At 37.2% G+C, this 22,223-nt stretch overlaps 1 protein-coding gene and 1 pseudogene across 1 annotated transcript; both read left to right on the top strand.

The window, feature by feature from the left end:
- Positions 1–8,665: 8,665 nt before the first annotated feature.
- On the top strand, positions 8,666–9,619 carry LOC118549510 (olfactory receptor 6C75-like). The gene has a single exon (XM_036113932.2). The coding sequence runs from the start codon at positions 8,666–8,668 to the stop codon at positions 9,617–9,619; it is 954 nt and encodes a 317-aa protein (XP_035969825.2).
- Positions 9,620–20,858: 11,239 nt separating this feature from the next.
- LOC144382459 (olfactory receptor 6E1-like) lies at positions 20,859–21,801 on the top strand (annotated as a pseudogene).
- The last annotated feature ends 422 nt before the right edge of the window (positions 21,802–22,223 follow it).

Genomic DNA, 22,223 nt, shown 5'->3' with positions numbered 1-22,223 from the left:
CTGGTGCAGTCACTATGGAAAATAATATGGAGGTTCCTCAAAGAATTAAAATAGGAAGCAACCCAAGTGTTGATCTATAGATGAATGGATAAAGAAGATGTGATATATATATATATATCACATACCACAAATATACATATACACATACACACAATGGAATACTCAGCTACAAAAAATGAAATCTTGTCATTTGAGGCAGCATGGATGATCTAGGGGGTAGAATTTAGTGATTCATCAGCTGCATATAACACCCAGTGCTCATTACATCAAGTGCCCTCCTTAATGCTCATCACCCAGTTATGGGGCAGTATAATGCTAAGTGAAATGAGTCATTCAAAGAAAGAGGGATACCATATGATTTCATTTATATGTGGAATTTAAGAAACAAAACAAATGAACAAAGAAAAAGACAAAAAAAACAGACTTTTAAATATGGAGAACAAACTGGTGATTGCTGGGGGGGAGGTGGATGTGGGGATGGGTGAAATAGGTGAAGGGGATTAAGATTACATTTTCATGATGAACACTGGGTGATGTATATATTTATCGAATCACTGTATTGTACACTTGAAACTAACATAACACTGTATAACAATTATACTTGACTAAAAAATGGTTTAAAAAGTTGGATATAAAAAAATAGAACTACCATATGATCCAACAATCCTACTCCTGGGTATATATCCAAAGGAGTTGAAGTGAAGATATTGAAGAGATATCTGTACTCCCATGTTCACTGCAGCGTTATTCACTATACCCAAGATATAGAAACAACACAAGTGTCCATTGATGGATGAATGGATAAAGAAAATGTGGTATATACATACTGGACTATTACTGAGCCTTAAAAAAAGGAAATCCTAAAATATGTGACAACATGGATGAACCTGGCAGACATTGTACAACATAAAATAAGTCAGACGTAGAAAGACAAATACTACATGATCTCATTTTTATGGGGAATTCAAAATATTCAAACTCCTAGGACTAGAGAGTATAGTAGTGGCTACTAGGGCCTGGGGTGAGACAGAGAGGGACAAGTATCAATATATACCAAATTTCAGTACTGCAAGGTAAATAAGTTCTAGAGATCTATGGTACAACATAAGGTCTCTTGTTATAGGACCATATTGTATAGTTAAAAATTTGCTAAGAGTGTAGATCTTACTTATGTTAAGTGCTCTTACCACAAAAGAAAACAAAAATGAAGGCATTGGAGGAAACTTTTGGAGGTGATGTGTATGTTTATGGCCTCAACTATGAGGATGGTTTCATGAGTGTATACTTATCTTTAATCTCATCAAGTTGTATACATCAAATGTGCACAGTTTTCTGTATATCAATCATAACTGAATAAAGTAGCTTTAAAAAAGAAAATTGCACTTCTTTGAGTCAGAATTTTACTGGATAATTTTAATAGATGGGATGAATAGAATATTAGACATTACAGATGAAAGATTAGCAAATTTGAAGATATAGAAACTTAAAAAAACACAAAGAAAAAAATAATCCACCTAAAATCAAAAAGAGCATCAGTGAAGTATGGGACAACTTTAGGTAATCCAACGTGCATATAATTAGATTTCTGAAGAAGTTTATGTGTGGAGGGGAATGACAAAAAAAGATTCAAGGAAACGGCAAAAATTTTCCAAATTTTATGAAAACAGAACCAAAAATCTCTGTAAAACCCAAGCATTAGAAAAATGAAAAAATCTACACCAAGGCACATAATAAATTGCTCAAAACCAGTGATAAACAGAAAATCTTAAAAGCAGCCAGAAGGAAAAATTACATGTTTTATACTGAGGAACAAAGATAAAGATAACATAGAATCCTCTTTGGAAAGATGTCCATCGACAGATAAGTGGATAAAGAAGATGTGTGTGTGTGTATATACACACACACACGTATATATATACAATGGAATATTACTCAGCCATCAAAAAGGATGAAATCTTACCATTTAGAAGGACATGAATGGAACTGGAAGGTATTAGGCTAAGTGAAATAAGTCAACTAGAGAAAGACAACTATCATATGGTTTCACTCATATGTGGAATTTAAGAAACAAAACAGAAGGTCATAGGGAAAGGGAGGGAAAAATAAGATAAAATCAGAGAGGGAGACAAACCATAAGAGACTCTTAACTATAGAGAACAAATTGAGGGTTTCTGGAGGGGAGGTGGGTGGGGGGATGGGGTAATTGGGTGATGGGCATTAAGGAGGACACATGATGTAATGAGCACTGGGTGTTATATGTAACTGATGAATAACTGAACTCTACATCTGAAACTAATGATACACTATATGTTAACTAATTGAATTTAAATAAATTAGATATAAAAAACTATGTTAGTTGAAAAAAATAGGTAAATGAAAATACAATGATACAAGGACTTTTAAAGGACCGTGAATAAAAATCTGCCAACCTAGAATTCTATACCTGTGAAAATGTCTTTCAAAAATGGGGGCATACAAAAGATAAAAGAATTAATCACCAGCAAACCTACAGAATAATAATTAGTAAAGTCAGTCCTTCCAAGAAAAAGAAAATTATACCAGGTGGAAATATGAATCTATGCAAAAGAATGAAGAGCACCAGAAATAGTAACTATATGGGCATATAAGATATTTATTTTAATTATTTAAATGTCTTTGAAAGTAATTGACTCTTTCAACAAAATAGTAACAATGCACTGTGGTGTTTGTAACGTGTATAAGGAAAATATATGACAACAATATCATAAAAGCTGAGGGGGTAGAAATAGAAGTATACTATTATAAATTTCTTATATGTGAAGTGGTAAGCTATCACTTGGAGGTAGGGAATGACAAGGTAAAGATGTATAGTATAATCATTAAAGCAACCACTAAAATAAAAATCAAAAGTTATAGTTAAGAAGCCAACAAAAAGATAAAATGGAATCATCATAATGGGGTGGTAGGAAACTTGGGTTGATGTATATTTTTAGTATATTCATTATGGTGGTGATTTCACAAGTATTTAAATATGTCAAAATATATCAAATTATATATTTTAAATATGTCCATTGTATATCAGTGATAACTCAAGAAAGCTGTCTAAAAGACAATAAGAGCTGATTATAATGGAATATTAAAAATGCTTAGTTAATTCAAAAGAAGACAGGAAAGAAGAATAAGAAATATATAACAGAGGGGACAAATAAAAGGAAACCTCAAGATGGTAGAGTTAAACCTAACCTTACAATAATGACATTACATGTAAATGGATTAAGCACTCCAATTAAAAGGAGAAAGAGAGACACATACACACACACACACAGTGACAGAGACAGAGACACACAGAGAGATTACCATATTAGATAAAAAGGAAGGCCTACTTACTACATGCTGGTTATAAGAATAACATTTAAATACATAGAGTAAGAAATTCCAAACAAACATTAAGCAAAAGAAAGCTTGTGTGACCATAGTAATACATATCTAAAAAAAAAATAGACTTCACAGTGAAGTGTATTTTCAGAGATAAAAAGGTAAATTTGTAATGATAAAGGAATGAAATAATCAAGAACACATAATTCTATATGTATATGTACACAATGATAGAAAAGTTGGAAGAACTAAAAGTAAAAAAATCCACAACCGTAGTTAGAGGTTTTAACACCATCATTTAAGTAATTAATACAGCAGAAAGAAAAAAAAAGTATCAGTAAGTATAGAGGATTTGCATGACTATCAACTAAGTGGACTTAGTTGTGGATTGGTAATTGTAGATTATTACATTTAGCACCTGAAGAATACACATTATTTTCATGTGCACATGGAAATTGCACTACTAGGTATTTCCCAAAGGATACAAAAATACTGATCCAAAGGGATACATGCACCCCAATGTTTATTGCAGCATTATTGGGAATAGTCAAGTTTTGGAGAGAGCCCAAATGTCCATCGATTGAAGAATAGATAAAGAAGATGTGGTACACACACACACACACACACACACACACACACACACACTGGAATATTATTCAACCGTAGAAGGAATGAAATCTTGCCATTTGCAATGACATGGATGGAGCTAGAGTATATTATGCTAAGTGAAATAAGTCAGTCAGAGAAAGACAAATACCATATGCTTTCACTCATATGTGGAATTCAAGAAACAAAACAGATGAATGTGGGGGAAAGGAAAAAAAGAGGCAAAACATAAGAGAGACTCTTAACTATAGAGAACAAAATGAGGGTTGCTGGAGGGGTGATGGGTGGGGGATGGGCTAAATAGGTGGTGGATATTAAGGAGGGCACTTGTGATGAGCCCTGGGTGTTATATGTAGGTCATGAATCACCAGTCTCCTAAAACTAATATTACACTATATGTTAACTAACTGGAATTTAAATAAAAACTTGAAACTACAAAAAAAAAAAAAAAAATTCCAAGGTATATTTTATGCTGGGTTGTAAAATAAATCTCAGAACATTTCAAAGGGCTGAAAATATACAGAATATGTTCTCCAATCACAGTTGAATTAAATAAGAAATCAATTACAATAATTTATCTTGAAAATTCCTCAATACTTGGATATAAACAATACATTTCTAAATCACTCTTGGATTACAGAAAATATTACTAAGAAAATCTGAAAATATTTTGGATGCAAAAATATTAACAACATACTAAAATTTGTGAAATGCAGCCTAAAGCCATGCTTAGAGGATACTTCATAGCATTAATGCTTATATTAGAAAAAAGTGTATAAAATTAATCATTTAGATATTCAGTTTTAATTTTTTTTTTTAAGATTTTATTTATTTATTTGAGAGAGAGAATGAGAGACAGAGAGCACGAGAGGGAAGAGGGTCAGAGGGAGAAGCAGACCCCCTGCTGAGCAGGGAGCCCGATGTGGGACTCGATCCCGGGACTCCAGGATCATGACCTGAGACGTAGATATTCAGTTTTAAAGGGTAGGAAAGTAAAAGGAAATTATAACTAAAGTATGCAAATAAGTGTGAATTCATATAAATATGAATGCAAATATATAAAAATCAATGGAAGAGAAAACAAAATAAAAAAGAAAAAGTTGGTTCTTTGAAATGACTCATAAAATTGTTCAACTCAGCAAGACTGATAAGAAAAAAAAAAGAGATATCATATATTATTTATCTTTCTCTGACTTATTTTACTTTGCATAATGTCCTCTAGGACCATCCATGTTGTCAGAAATGTCAGGATTTCCTTCTTTCTCATGGCTGAATATATTACATTGTATATATAATATATGTATATAATATATACATTATATTATAGAAAATATATGTATATACATTATATATGCAGTATATATGTATGTATAATGCATTATATATAATATATACATACATACATGTATATATATATAATGTGTTGTATATAATACATTATATATATATATATAATGTTTTCTTTATCCATTCATCCATTGATGGCTGTTTTCATATCTTGGCTATTGTGAATAATGCTGTGATAAACATGGCAGTACATATATCTTTCAATATCCTATTTTCATTTCCTTTGGATATATACTCAGAAGTAGGATTTCTGGATCATAAGGTAGTTCTATTTTTAATTTTTTGAGGAACCTCCATATTGTTTTCCATAGTGGCTGAACCAATTTATAGAGGATGCGTCCAATTAAAAATGACTTACAAGACCAATGTGGTAATATGGAGCATTTTCAATTCTCATGCATTGGTATTGAGAGCCTAAATCCAATTTTGGAACTTGTTTTTCGATTTCTTATAGTGCTAAGACCTATTCTATAATTAATTCAGTACTTTCACTACAGGTCATATACTCAAGAGAAATGAATGCTGTCTTCAAAAAGACTTGTTAAAGAATATTCATAATGTCTTTATTCATAGTAGCCCTGAACTGGAAAGGACACAAATGTCCTTTAGTGGAAGAATGGAAAACTGTGGTATACATAGATAATGATCTACTACAAAGCAATATAAAAGAATAAATCATTGGTTCATGTGATAGCATGGTTAACTCTGAGAAATCTGAGGAAAAATAAAGCCAGACACATGATGTGTTCCATTTAAATGAATTTCAAGAAGTGGCAAAAGTAAATTTTGATGACAGAAATTAAATTACTTCTTTAGTTGTTTTCTCTTGGTGTGGGCTATTGACTGGGAAGAGGTACAAGGAAACTTGTGATGAAATGGGAATGTTTTAGTTTGGTTTGGGTAGTGGTTGCATGGCTGTTTACATATGTAGAAGATTATCAACCTGTCATTAAAGTTTGTGCATTTTACAGTGTATAAATTATACCTCATTAAAGAAAATACCAGGTTAAAAAGGAAAAAAAGCAAGGACAATTGTAAAAAAGTATTTCTGTTGTCTAAGCTTGTCTTTCTTGATATATGTAATTCAGGATTTTGTAAATTTGCAACCCTAGGGTACTCATGGCAAATATACCTTTGAGGACTTGTACAAAGGACCGCATAGGCTATTGAGAATGGTGGTAGTGTGCTTCCGTATACAGTGAAATGGTAATTAGGGTATGTTTCTGCTGAAATTTCTCATTTCCAAGTATGAACAATTATATGTCCTCTGGGACTCTGTTGTGATTTAAGTTCCTGCTCCCTTTTTTTGTACTCCTCTAATGAATCTTGAATGTTCCAGAGGTTTGTCCGTTTGGACCCTGTGTGTCCGCATGGGGATGGTAAATAACCCTATGGTAAATATATCATCAGGGCACTTGACTGTATTCTCATTTATGACTGCAATGATCCTCACCTACTCTGAAAGGTGGGGAGCAACTGGTTGATGGGAAAGTGATTAGCAACAGGGTCCAAAGGAAAGTGACCTTTGTTGTTTCTTCTTCCCGACTCTCTTCTGTTATGGATGCACAACCCACCAGGTTTGATGTTCATGATGGACTGTGTCATAGTATCCCATAGAGTGGATATAAATATATTCAAGAATTTTAAATGGTTACATCAGGAAATTCTCATGCATATTTACAGCAGTTTCTATTGTCTTGATGTAGGATTGGTCCAGTTGTCATGGGGAAAACTATGACTGTTAATCTTCCCAAGTTTAGAAATCTCTGTCTTCCATGAAAAAAAAATTAGCCTTAATAATTTCCTATTAATTTAAGACATAGGCATTCGTTGATTTCTTTAATAGTTAAAAAAAAAGTACATCTCAATTAAGAGTGTTCTTCACCACCACCACCCCCGCCCCGCCCCATTAGCTTAGGAGAAAGATCCTGGTTTGTTGGAAGAAAAGAGAAGCACATCGTCAAAGAAGCTGTTTCCTGTGAGCTGCTTCTTGGTGAGTACTTGACCATGGGAATAACTTGCAATCTAACAAGTCAATATTTAAAGCAGAGACTGGTTATGTTTAAGTTTGTATTGTGGATCATGCATAGTTAATGTAATAGTTTTAACTAAAGAATTAAGTAAACTACAATTTAATTATGATGACTTACTTACTAGAGCACTGATTTCCAACAGATGCCCAGACTCCTTTCCCAAAGATTACATGTCAATTCATCCGGATTTTAGCTAGGCATTGGCATTTTTAAAAAAAACGAATGTTCCTCGGGCACCTGGGTGGCTCAGTCGGTTAAGCATCTGTCTTTGGCTCAGGTCATGATCCCAGGGTCCTGGGATTGAGCCCCACATTGGGCTCCCTGCTCAGCAGGGATTCTGCTTCTCCCTCTGCCCTCCCACCCCCCACGCTGTCTCACTCTCTCTCTCTCAAATAAATAAATAAAATCTTTAAAAAAATTTAATAAAATGAATGTTCCTGTATTGATTGCAGTGGGAATATAGTTGTAATTCCACCACACCGAAATTTTCCAGTGTAACAAAAATATTGCCAGAAAACAATGTTGAAAGGTAATTTAGGACTAAGAGCAGAAGGAAAATCTTCTGTTCTGCTGGGTGTGTAGAGTGAGAGGGAAACTGATGCATTCATTAAATGTTTACTCATTGATGCTGAACAACCAGGTCATGTAACCATCCCTCACCCCCATTTTTAGACATGGTTTCTCTTAAACCCAAGGACTGGGTAGTTAAGAGATACTGTTATAAACTAGATTTCCTGCTCAGTCTTAAAGTTTTGGGTAAAGAACTCAGGAAGAACCAACTTCAGGAAAATAACTAGTTTGGAACATGCGAATAGGAAAATGGTTCCCCCCACCACACACATACTTTCTTTTTCCAGAGGGCTAAAGTCAGTACATTGGAGGGCTTTATATATTGCATATGCTACCTGAAGTATAGAAATTAACATTGTGACCCCATAAAAATATTCTCTGTGGGATGACAGCTTTCATTGTTATCTGTTGGTTTCATATGTTATCTGTAAACAATAATTTTTATTTTACATCATTTACCTTATGGACTATTATTCCAATATACTATTTTCTAGAAAAGTTAAGTTGCACATTAAAAATTATTTTCAAAAATAAACAATAAACCTTCACTTTTTATAATTTAAAAATAGAAAAAGTTCAAAATAACTTATAATACAGCATTTAAATGATATAAAGTGATTCCTCATTCAGAATTGTAGCTGCAAGTAGTATTTATTTTTTTTAATAGTCCATCAATTAAACTTTTTATTCTTTGGTGATAGTGTTTTCTGTTTAACAGATCCAACAGAATTGATGACAGAGAAATGGAGCTCACTATGGAGGTGAGGAATGAGACAACAATCCAAGAATTCATTCTGGAAGGGTTTCCTGCCATCCAGTACCTGGGGAACATCTTCTTCCTGGTGCATCTGCTGGCATACCTGGCCTCTATCACAGGAAATGTGGTGATCATCATCATCACTTGGGTTGACTATCGCCTCCAGACACCAATGTATATTTTACTCCGCATTTTCTCCTTCTCTGAATGCTGTTTTATCACCACAGTTATTCCTAAACTGCTGTCCATCTTTCTTTCAGGAAGGCAAACAATTTCCTTTACTGCTTGTCTCATACAAGCCTTTTCTTTTCTGTTTTTTGGGTCAATAATTTTATTCCTCATGGCTGTGATGTCCTTGGATCGGTACCTGGCCATTTGCAAGCCTCTGCATTACCCGACCATCATGAACCCGAAGACTTGCTTCCTCTTGGTCACTGCCTGCTGTGCTTTGGCCTTCACTCTTATCACTGGTCTGGTAGTAAAGGTTTTCCAGTTATCCTTCTGTGGCCCCCATGTCATCCCTCACTTTCTCTGTGACCTTGGCCCCCTGATTCATCTCTCCTGTTCTGACACCAGGTCTGTTGATTTGTTGGCCTTTGTCCTTGCCTTGTTTATCCTTTTGACATCCCTTATCATAACCATCATTGCCTACGGCAACATAGTACTCACAATCCTGCAACTCCCGTCAGCCAAAGAGAAAAAGAAAGCTTTCTCCACCTGCTCGTCTCACCTCATTGTCCTCTCTCTGATGTACAGCAGCTGTGTGTTTATATACGTGAAACCAAAGCAAAGGAACAGGCTGGACTCCAACAGGGAGGCTGCCCTTGTGAACACGGTGGTGACCCCGCTGCTCAACCCTGTCATCTACACTCTGCGGAACAAGCAGGTCCATCAGGCTCTGAGGGATGCTCTGTCCAGGATGAGGTTGCAGAAACAGAGCTTTGGAAGGTAAGTGGATCTTCTAGTTCAATTTCCCATGATTGCAGAAATCTTTTCTATAGAATTCTACATATGGTGATCTTGCTTATGCTAATTTTCATCTGGATGGGTACAATCTTACTTTGCAATACCGTACTTTTCACTATTTGAAAATTCCTCTTAGTTCTCTATATTGTGTTAAAGAATATCTTCCTTGATTTTCTACTCAGTGGTCTTTTATGAATTCAATTCAAACAACATTTGTGGAGAGCCTAGTATACATAAATCACATAATACGAAGTCTTTAAGCTGAGAATAAAAAAGTTGCCAATCAGATAGTAATAATTACTCTTCATGGTACATTCTTATGCTTGAGTTTTCATATACCTAAGAAAAAATAGTTAGAAACCATTACCATTTTATATATTCAGGGTTTGAAATTTTAGAAACAAATTGTTCTGAAAATTATATAAAGTCATAATATTATAGCCTAATGAAAATTAATTGTATTTCATTAATTGAATCTTTTATGTAAATGAACCAGTAGTAAGCTGGTTCTCTCTTTGGGTCTATTGGTTTTAGAGGTATAAATAGCTTAGTGTAACTCCATGTGGTTAGGATGGGCACTTTGATTTTGTCATCTTCCAGCTATGTCTAATATTATTAATAAAATTGTCTTTAACTCTTTCTTGGAATATAAATAAAATGCAAAACTTCAAAAAATTTTTTAAAGATTTTATTTGCGAGAGCAAGAGAGACAGAGATAGTGAGAGAGAGCATGAGTGGGGAGGAGATGGAGAAGCAGGCTCTCTGCTGAGCAGGTAGCCCAACGCAGGGCTTGATCCCAGGGATCATGACCTGAGCTGAAGGCAGACTCTTAACTAAATGAGCCACCCAGATACCCCAAAACTTTTAAATTTGTTCAGATTTTTCCCCTGTAATTGATGTTGCCAAGCCCTGACCCCAGTAGGTTGCTGAAAGGTAGGTGATCCCACTACCAGATTCTCTCCCTACATGTAAGAGATGTTTTCTCCTAATGTGACTTTAGGTGTGGGAGCTGCCACTGTCTTCCAGGTTAAGCTAAATTATGGTTGACATTTTATGCAGCAAAAACTAACAAAACTCATAATTAGGTAAGTTTAAAAGGAAATTGAGTACATTGATAATTTAAAAAATGGGTTAAAATTGAGTCAGTTATTGTGCTTGTAGGTTCATGGAGGAAGCGGCTCCCACCTGAAGACAATTGGCCCTAATGGGAAGTAGTTCCTGTCACATCTGACATAGCATGTGCATACTGTGCATTTGACTTTCAATATGTCTGATTTGAGTGCATATATTCCTTTCCTACTTGATTTGAGGATCACTTATATTCAAGGCATAATCTGATTAGGAAGAATCTTAGACTGTCAAAGAATATTGGGTGATTTAGATTTATTTTTTTGCCTGGGAATGGTTTGATTATAAAGTGTCCTGGGGGTTATGATCTTCCAAGGACAGCTGTGTCTATGTCCCTTCATTCTCCAAAGAAGATAATTTCTGAGCCTAATCTAAAAGCAGGAGTTCCCTGTGTTTCTGGTTTCTGTGCATTAGATAAAATAGCCACCTCTGCCAATTTTCGCAGCCCAGCCTCATGAGCCAGGCTAGTGTAGGTGATGAACCTCATCGGTCAGCTCAGACAGAGATTCTGGGTACTTCTCAAACCTTTGTGCTCATCCAAACCACTATCTTTGTTTTTAGTATGCCCCAGGAGACTAGAGTATGCCAAACCCTGTTAGTCTCTGAGACAGGTAGGATAGAAGCTAGTCGTTCTAGCAGAAGCCAGAAAAGTGGGGAAGGCTAGATGTGTGGTCCAATTCCTTCTCTCAGTGAGCAGCTGAGAGAGGGAATCCCCTACTCACTGTACCCTGAGTTGGGAAGAGGCCCCGTGGCCATTGGCTGCACTCTCATTCAGACCACACACTCTTTAAAACTGTTGCTTTACTGTCTGTCACCCCCAAGGGCCTAATGAATGCTAGGGCTGATTGGCTCTCAGAGACAGGAAGGTTAGTTGGAGTCTTCGTTCTACCTCTGGAGCAAGCCAGGGGAGAAGGAGCTACAGAAAGTGGCCACTGGCTTATTCAGACTTCTAGGAGAGTAGTGATTTTCTGTCTGTCAGCTCCCAGATGCAGGCTAGTTAGAAGCCAGACCCTCAAGGTAGCAGCTGGGAAAGTTAAGACTTTCGATGTATAGTCTAATCCCTTCTAGGGAGAAACTTAGAGCTGGCCATTTTTGCCTGCTTGCTCTATGCTGATCCGGGGGAATACCCGAGGAAAGTTTTTGTGTGCTGCTTTAATACCAGTCTCTGATTTTAGTCTATGGTAGGCCTGTCAGCTCCTAGAAACAAGCAAGTTAGGAGCCAATCCTTTGGTTGTCAACCCTATAAGTTGAAGCACTAGATGTGTGGTGTAAACCCTTTGTTCTTCTGGGAAAAGCTGGGGGTTGGGGGTTCCCACCTGATTGTAAGGTGCTGTGTAGGATGGGGTTTATGGTGAGAGTGTGTCTCAGCTTTTCCCATGTATTTTGATGTGGCTATTTTCTCAGTTGCCTGGTAGTGTAGGAGTGTCTCAGCTAGTTTCTGGATATCTTTCAGAGGGAACTGATCTGTGTGTAGCTGTTTATTCAGGGTGTTTGTGGGAGGAGAGGGAAAGGTCTCCTATCCTGCCATCTTCCTGATGTCCCGTTTCCAGTTTTTAGCTATTACAAATAAAGCTGCTCTGAACATTCATGTATAAGTTTTTGTATGAATATAAGATTTCATTTCCCTGGAATAAATCCTAAGAACACAATTGCTGGGTTGTATGATAGTTGCACCTTTAGTTTTATAAGAATCTGACAAACTGTTTTCCAGAGTGATTATACATTTTACATTCCCCTTAGCAGTGCATGAGTTTCTTTGCATTTTCATGAGCCTTTGGCATTACTATTTTTGTTTCACTGTGATTAGAATTAAACATCCATTTTTTAAAAAAGATTTTTTAATTTGACAGAGGGAGAGAGAGCACAAGCAGGGGGAGTGGCAGGCAGAGGGAGAGGGAGAAGCAGGCTTCCTGCCGAGTGGGAAGCCCAACATGGGAGTTGATCCTAGGACCCTGGGATCATGACCTGAGCTGAAGGCAGACACTTAACTGACTGAGCCACCCAGGCACCCCTAAACATCCATTTTTTTAAAAATCAGGGAATGTATTACTTTTTATGAAACACCATCACTCAAACCTCCCAAACTATCCTTTTCTTCTTTAATTGAAATTTTTATTGAAATAATTATAGATTCACATGCAGTTGTAAGAAGTAGGATCTGTGTACACTTTGCTCATTTTCCTGCAATGATAACATTTTGCAAAATTATAGTTTAATATCACAGTCAGCATACTAACATAATCCACCAGTCTTTTTCAGATTTCTCCAGTATTACTTATACTCGTGTGTGTGTGTGTGTGTGTGTGTGTGTGTGTGTGTGTGTGTGTTTACCTCTATACAGTTTTATCACATGTCTTGGTTCATATATCTACCACCACAGTAAAGATACTGGACTTTTCCAACACCACAAAGATCCTTCCTCTTGTCTTTTTAGAGCTACACTTACTTCACCCTCCCACCCCTGAGCAAATGTCCTCAGTTTCTTCCCTTTGCTTTGCTTTTTAAAAACTAAGCTCTGTGTTTAATGTGGGGCTTGAACTCACTACCTGGAGATCAAGAGTCACATGCTCTACCAGCTGAGCCAGCTAGGCATCCCACATCCTCAGTTTCTAAAATGTTCTCATTTCAAAACTGTTATACAAATGGAATCATACAATATGTAATCTTTTGGATCTTTTTTTTACTCAGCACGATTCCCTTGAGATTCATCTAAACTATTGCATATATCAATATTTCATCCCTTTTTATTGCTGAATAGTAGGCAATGGCGTGGATGGTATGAAGTGTTTATTCACCTGTTAAAGGACATATGGGCTGATTCCAGTTTTTGGCTTTTACAAGTAAAGCTGCTGTGAAATTCATGTTTGTGTACAGGTTTTTGTGTGAACACAGGTTTTCATTTTTTTGGGATGAGCACCCAAATGTGTAATTGCTGGGTTGTATGGTAGTTGCATGTTTAGTTTTATAAGAAACTGTCAAATAATTTTTTAGAGCACTTGTACCAATTTATATTCCCACTAGCAATATACAGGTGGTCCAGTTTCTCTGCATCCTCAAAAATATTTGGTCTTATCACTATGTTTATAGCCATTCTGTTAAGTGTATAATAACATCTCATTGTTGTTTTAATTTGCATTTCCCTGGTGACTAATGATGTTGAATGTCTTTCATTTGCTTCAATGGCATTTTTATACCTTTTAGGTGAAATGTCTGTTCATGTCCTTTGCCCATATTCCAACTGGATTTTTTTTTTACTGTTGAGTTTTGAGAGGTCTTTATATGTTCCAGATATTAGTCTTTTGTCAGAAATGTGGGTTGCAAATATTTTCTCCCAGTCTGTAGCTTGTCATTTTATACTCTTTACATATACTTTCACAGAACAAAAGTTTTCTAAATTTTGATGTGGTCTAATTTCCAGTTTTTCATTTATGGATCATACTTTGTTGTCAAGTCTAAGACATCTCTGCCTAGCCCTAGATCCTGCAGATTTCCTATTTTTTTCCTAAATATTATTAATAGTTTTGTGTTTTATGTTTGTCTGAGATCCATTTTGAATTAGTTTTTATTGTTTGTTTGTTTGTTTTAAGTTGTCAGACTTAGGTTGAGGTTTTCTTTTGTTGTTGTTGTTGTTGTTGTTCTCCTCCTCCTCCTCTCTCTCTCTCTCTTTTTTGTTTTTGCATGTGGATGTCTAATTGCTCTGGCACCATTTGTTGAAAAAATTATCTTTCCTCCACTGAATTACTTTTGTACCTTTTGTCAAAAATCAGTTGGACATATTTGTGTAGGTCTATTTCTGGTTTATCTATTCTGTTCCATTAATCTATGTGTTTATCCCTCCTTCACACCACACTGTCTGATTACTATAACTATATAATAAGATTTAATGTTGAATAGAATCACTACTCCTACTTTATTCTTTTTCAAAGATTAAGGACCTGTGCCTTTCCATACAAATTTTAGAATAAGCTTGTCTGTGTCTACAAAAACTTTGCTGGGTGTAGGGAGGGTGGCTGGTTTAGTTGGTAGATCATGGAACTCTTGATCTTGGGGTTATAAGTTCAACCCCCATGTTGGGCATAGAGTTTACTTAAAAAAACTTTGCTGGGATTTTGTTAGAAATTGTATGAAACCTGTTTATCAATTTGAAGAGAACTGACATCTTAACTATGCTGAGTCTTCCAATTCATGCACACTTTGTTTCCCCATTTATCTAGCCTTCTTTGATTTGTTTCATCACAGTTGTATAGCTCTCCACATATAGATTCTGTGCATATTTTGTTAGATTTATATCCACATATTTCCTTTGGAGTTACTGCAAGTGGTAATGTATTTTTAATTTAGGTTTCCACAAGTTTATAGTTAGTATATAAAAATGTGATTTTTTTGGTGTTGATTTTGTGACCTACGACCTTACTGAAATCACTTATTAATTCTAGGACTATTTTTGTAGGTTGTTTGGGGTTTTTTAAGTTTTCATATCATCTGCCAATAGGGATGGTTTTATATCTTCCTTTCTGATCTGTATGCATTTTATTTCTTTTTCTTGCCTTACTGCAGAGGCTAAACTTCCAGAGTTGTCTTGTTCCTTATCTTAGAGGGGAAACATTCAGTCTTTTAACATTAAGTATGATGTTACCTCTAAGTTTTTTGTAGATACTCTTTATTAAGTTGAGGTAGTTCCCCTCTACTCCTAGCTTATTGAGAGTTTATTTTTATTTTTTATCATGAATGGGTAGGGGAGATAAAATCCCTGTTCAACCACTAGAAGAAGGTATGGTTTTTCTATTGGTGCTTGACTGGAATAGGATTAGTATTGACAAAAATTCTGTTATTAGGCCATTCTTCTCCTAGTTTTTCAGTTAGGGTGAACAGGTTTTTTTTTTTTTCTTTTGGAGTTATTTCAAAAAATCTGGTGGTTCTGAGTTGGAGGCTTCTGCAGCACCCTGTCTGGGATATATGAAAGGCCATAAGGGCCAGACAGCTTCACAGGCAAAATCTACCAAACATTTAAAGAAGAGTTAATACTTATTCTTCTCAAACTATTAAAAAAAAAAAAAAGATGGAAAACATCCAAATTCATTCCATGAGGCCAGCATTACCCTGATACCAAAACTAGACAAAGACTCCATTAAAAAAGAGAGCTACAGACCAATATCCCCGATGAACATGGATATAAAAATACTATATGTTGGCTAACTGAACATAATAAAAAATATTCTCAATAAAATACTAGCAAACCAAATCCAACAGCACATTAAAAGAATCATTCACCATGATCAAGTGGTAATTATTCCTGGGCTGCAAAGGTGGTTCAATATTCAAAAATCAATCAGTGTGTTACACCACTTATACAAAGAAAGTATAAGAACCATATGATCCTCTCAATAGATGCAGAAAAAGCATTTGACAAGTATAATATCCATTCATGGTGAAAACCTTCAACATGTAGGTTTAGAGGGGAACATATATCAGCATTAGAAAGGCCATATATGAAAAACCCACAGCTAATACCATCCTCAGTGAGGAAAAACTGAGAGCTTTTCCTCTACAGTCAGGAGCAAGACAAGGAAGTCCACTCTCACCATTATTATTTAACATAGTACTGGAAATCCTGCCTCAGCCTAGGCATCCATATTGGCAGGGAAGTTAAACTTTCACTATTTGCAAGTGACATGATATTCTATACAGAAAACCCAAAAGATTCCACCAAAAAATTGCTAGAACTGATACATGAATTCAGTAAAGTCACAGGATACAAAATCAATGTACAGAAATCTGTGGCATTTCTAGACACCAATAGTGAAGTAGCAGAAAGATAAATCAGGGAACAAATCTCATTTACAGCTGTACCAAAAATAATAAGATACTTAGGAATAAACCTAACCAAAGAGGTGAAAGACTTGTACTCTGAAAACTATAAAACATTGATGAAAGAAATTGAAGAGGATACAAAGAAATGGAAAGACATTCCATGCTCATGAATCAGAAGAACAAATATTCTTAAAATGTCTATACTAGCCAAAGCAATCTACACATTAAATGCAATCCCTATCAAAATACTAACAGCATTTTTCACAGAGCTAGAACAAACAATCCTAAAATTTGTATGGAACCACAAAAGACCCCAAATAGCCAAAGCAATCATGAAAAAGCAAAGCAAAGCTGGAGACATCACAGTTCCAGACTTTAAGTCATATTACAAGTCATATTAAAAACAGTGTGGTACTGGCACAAAAATAGACACATAGATGAATGGAACAGAATAGAAAACCCAGAAATGAACCCACAGCTATATGGTCAGTTAATATTCGACAAAGCAGGAAAAAATATCCAAAGGGAAGACTGTCCCTTCAACAAATGATGTTGGGGAAAACTGGGCAGCAACATGAAAAGAATGAACCTGGACCACCTTCTTCCACCATATACAAAAATAAATTCAAAATGGATGAAAAACCTAAATATGAGGCAGGAAACCAACACAATCCCAGGAGAGCACAGGTAGTATCCTCTTAGACATTGGCCATAGCAATTTCTTTCTAGATATGTCTCTGTGGCAAGGGAAAAAAAGCAAAAATAAACTATTACAACTACATAAAAAAATCAGGAAGAAATAATGGGTATTGGTGAGACATGAAGGCACTATCCAGGAAAGAGAAACTATAGGCTAAGGACAATTTGAAACATATCTTGGGGCTAGCTCACCACCACTTACACTAGATGCAATGTAGAGTTAGTTCAGCCCATTTCTTTGAGTGTCCACTTTGTAAGCCTTTTCATCAAACCACATGCCAGGCCCTCTCCTCCCACCTTCCCACCATCATGTTGGCATTGGGATTCACTCAGGTATGACAGGTATTTCTGCACCATAAAGCTAGCACTGAACAAAATTAAAACCCCATGCAAATGAGCCTTTATCTGAGCATCAAAATGTATAGTCTCATGTTGCTCTAGCTTCTATAACTCATCTACCATTACTCTTTATTTTCCCCCACTTCCAACTGAGAACATGATCATGAGGTCCAGGTTTGGCCTGGACTGAAAGCAGAGTAGTAGATGGATAGATGTTATAAAAATGATTTAGTCTATTTTGGGGAAGGTAGGACCCACATAAAGACTCGTAAAAATTTCTGTAATATTTGCCTTGACGATGTAACATCAATACCGATGAGAGCAGATTCAGGCAGAACATATTTTCAGCTACCATACGCCTCAGGGTTGCCTACAAACACACTTTGGAATTTAGTCCCCTTCTCTGGCTTTCAATGGAAGCCAGACCACAGAATAATGGGTCACTCCTGCCACAGCAGCCCAGCAGAGATACCTAGGAGAAGAAGTACCTTTCCAAGCCAATGGTTGCTATGGATACAGCTTCTCTACCCTCAGGCTCACATCTCTTCCTCTTCTGCATCTAGAAAGAATCTGGGGATCCACTTCCCAGATTCATTTAAAAAGAGAGGGGCCTTCCTGGTTAGTGATGTTACAGAAACCACCTACCATTCCTGTTTACTCCATTAAGAGGAAAAAAATGTGTGCTTTCCTTTTTCAAAGGGATTGGGGAACACAAAATATTCTTCACAGGGAAATATGCAATGAAAGAATTATAACCTTGGTGGAAGCATAAAGAATGATTGACCAAGAAAGGTGGACTTCCTCACTCAGTAGCTTCCCAAAAGCCTCATGAAAGCCAGGATATAAACCAGCTCTTTCAAACATAAAAATCTGTTCTTGCAACAACTATGCTCTGACCTCAGTGCATACATCATGTAGAAAATTGTAGTCTGGACTTTTACCTCAAATCAGTAGCAACATCCAATTTGGGATTTTATAAACTCCTGGGAAATTGTCATATAATTTCCTTGAAAACTCTTGGCAGAAAACAGTGTGGACATCTGGGAGTCAGTGTCACCACAGACGATGGGAGATAAATATAAGGGTTGCGCCAGTAACTTGTTCTCAACAGTGGCCAATTAGCTGTCCCCAGGAGACCGGCTGTGCTTTTACTTTCTGACCCTGTCTCTTCAGCATCTAATAAAGTTTGGGGGCCTGCATTCTCTGCTCACTGGCTGGGTCCATTCTTTTGGATGATCAAACGGTCTTCTGGGAAAGATATCAAAGAGCCTCAGACTTATGTATCAGCAGCTTCTCATTGTTGATGCAGGAAAACAAGGATGCTTCTCCATATGGAAAGGTGAGGATGTGATAGAGGAGCACAGTGTAGTGCAAGAGGTGTCTTGGAGCAGGTGCACCCATGATGTGGAGCACTGCAGCAGGACCCTTGTCTCAGTAGCACTTAGGGTTGCATGTAAGAGAAGGTGCCGGTTCCACTTAACTGGAATACAAAGGTAGACAGCAATGTTGCATGGTAGGTGGGCTTCTACCCACTGGGGGAGACAGAGCCAGACAATTCATCAGAACCCTATGTAGTCTGAGAGTCCAGCTGTAGCTCAGAATTGGGGGCAGTGAAATGTGGTTGTTTTAGTCTGTCTGCTTCTTTCTGAAGCTTCAGTGGTCCAGGCTACCATGTAGACTTGTTGTGCTATGAAACATCCTGGGCTATGGAAACAGGACTTTGTCATCCAGAACACTGGCAGCATGAGATGCATATTTACCCCACTCTGGGACAACAGGCTGTGACAAATGAGTTTCCTTCTCCTCTCCTTTCCCCTCAGCCCAAAGGAAGCTCTTGATTTCTTGAAAGACAGTATATGCAAGAGGAGGAAGTCCTGTCCCCCATAAGGTGACTCCTGTGTGTACCTGACCTCAGGGACCCTGGTGACTTGGTGGACTTACAGGGGTCAACAGGAACAGGAGAGGCTCCTTTAGGCTATGCCCCTCAGGGGTGAGGAGTTTGGTTTCATGAGCAGCCCTTCAGAGGATCTGGCTCAGGGTGGGTTGGTGAGAGTGATGCATTCCACACAGCAGACTTTTAGCCTAGTATTGAAATGCTAGAGCCAAAACCATCGTAAGAGAAGTTACTCATTGAGAGGACTGATGTAAGAGTGAGTGCATGAGTGCCCCTAAGTGGGTTAATCCTATGAACTATTGTCATTCCTATTTCCCTCACAAGACAGCATGAATCCTGGAGGGGGTGCAGGGATGGTAAATCCTGACTTTACAATTATGTCATGTTCTTAGGCAGCCCCTAAATCCTCTGGTCTCCAGCCTCTTCTATAAAATGCTTGTGCTAAAGTAGATCCTAAGACCCATGTCATTCCACAGATTGATAACTCATCAGTGATAAAAAGTATGGATAGAAACAATTAAGATAAATAAGGCTAATCTTCACTTAAGTTTGAGAAATCATCAACAATAAATTTCTTCCCATTTAAAAATATTTTATTACCACATTGTAAACAGCAGGGGCTCTCATTTAGGCATTTGGGCTAAAGTGCGAGCTATGTGACCTAAAATCTCTGGAGCTCTCTAAGGCTCAGTTTCTGCTTCTGTAGAAAAAGGGTCTCATGATTATTGTGAAGAGTAATAGAAATACTGAATTTCAGTAACCAGCATAGTACCAAGCTTAAGTCCTCAATACACGATGATTTTGACAACTTGTACCATAGAATGTGTTGCATTATTAAAAGGAATATTGAAAAGGGAATAATACTAGCATTACTATTGTTTACTTAGAAATTGGTAGTATTATTAAAACAGTATAATGTTCTATAACTGAAAATATCAACAACCCTGCCTACTGATGATGCTCTGTATAAGCATTACATTAATGATCATAACATTACAATTAGCCTTTGAAGAACACATTGGGAACATTGGCATCATATGTCAGGTGAGTTACATGCTTTATCTTATTCTAACAAGAACATGAACAGTTAGATCCTATCATCTTCATTCTACAGAGGGTGAAAGTGAAGTTCACAAAGGCTAACTAACTTTCCAAAGATGCCCCATCTCTCAGGAGTTAGAACACAGTATTGAACTAGTACTGAACTCAGGTCCTACTGATTCAAGAACCAACTAGCTAATCCACTCTACTATCACCCTAGCCACCCTTTTGAATAATCAAATAACTTAATCCTCTGAAACCTTTGCATGCTGATTTTAGGTTAAGACCAGCAGTGATCCTGTTATAGAATGAGATGTCCATGGAAATGGGGAATGTTACAACTCTCTGAGAATTCATCTTGGAGGGGTTTCCTGCCATCCAACACCTGGGAAAGATCCTCTTCCTGTTGCACCTGCTGGCTTACCTGGCATCCATTGCAGGCAATGCTGTCATAATGACCATCACCTGTGCTGACCCTGGCTCCACACACCTATGTACTTTTTCCTCAGCACTTTCTCCTTCATGGAGTATGGTGTCATAGCGCTGTTATTCCTAAGTTGCTGGTTATCTTTCTCTTAGGCAAGCAAACCATTTCCTTTCTTGCCTGTTTGATACAAGCATTTGTCTTTTTATTTCTGGGATCGGCAGTTTTCTTCCTCATAGCAGTGATGTCTCTGGATCGGTACGTGGTCATTTGCAAGCCTCTGCATTACCTGACCATCATGAACCCGAAGACTTGCTTCCTCCTGGTCACTGCCTGCTTCGCTTTGGCCTTCCCTCTCATCACTGGTCTGGTAGTAAAGGTTTTCCAGTTATCCTTCTGTGGGCCCCTTATGATCCCCCACTTTTTCTGTGACCTTAGCCCCCTGATTCATCTCTCCTGTTCTGACTTCAGGTCTGTTGAAATGTTAGCCTTTGTCCTCACTTCCTTTATCCTTTTGACATCCCTTATCATAACCATCATTGCCTACAGCAACATAATAGTCACAATCATGCGACTCCCGTCAGCCAGGGAGAAACAGAAAGCTTTCTCCACCTGCTCGTCTCACCTCATCGTCCTCTCTCTGATGTATGGCAGCTGTGTGTTTATATATGTGAAACCAAAGCAAACGAACAGGCTGGACTCCAACAGGGAGGCTGCCCTTGTGAACACAGTGGTGACCCCACTGCTCAACCCTATCATCTATACACTACGGAACAAGCAGGTCCACCAGGCTCTGAGGGAGACAATGTGCAGAATGAAAATATCAAGATAAAAAAACCACATGGCCTTGGAGTGGAAGGCTTCAGAGAACCATTTGTCTTCATTCTGGCCAATGTAGCAGTCCACAGAGTTGTAGTGCAGGGTCTCTGGCATACCTTGCTTGAACTCTGCACATTCCTAGCAAAGTAGGAATCTGTTTTTCAAGGCCACATTTTACCTTGATGTGCATAGCTATCTTCTCCCTAAATAATCCATGTATTGATAACATTGATTAATTGCAAAATCTTTTACTGAATTTTCATTCTTCCCTCTGATAAACCATGTGCTTGAAATTTCCAAAATTTAGTAACTTATACACTTATTTCCCTTCTCTCTATCCATGAACATGGCTGAACAGAATTAATAAATATTTACCAAAAGTCATTTAGATATTCAAATGACAGAAAGTTGTATATTAGGCTGTGGAATGTAGGG

Source organism: Halichoerus grypus, chromosome 7 (genome assembly GCF_964656455.1).
Source record: "Halichoerus grypus chromosome 7, mHalGry1.hap1.1, whole genome shotgun sequence".
Lineage (NCBI taxonomy): Eukaryota > Metazoa > Chordata > Mammalia > Carnivora > Phocidae > Halichoerus > Halichoerus grypus.
Note: the sequence above shows the minus strand (reverse complement) of the source record. Positions and strands in the feature narration are given on the sequence as shown.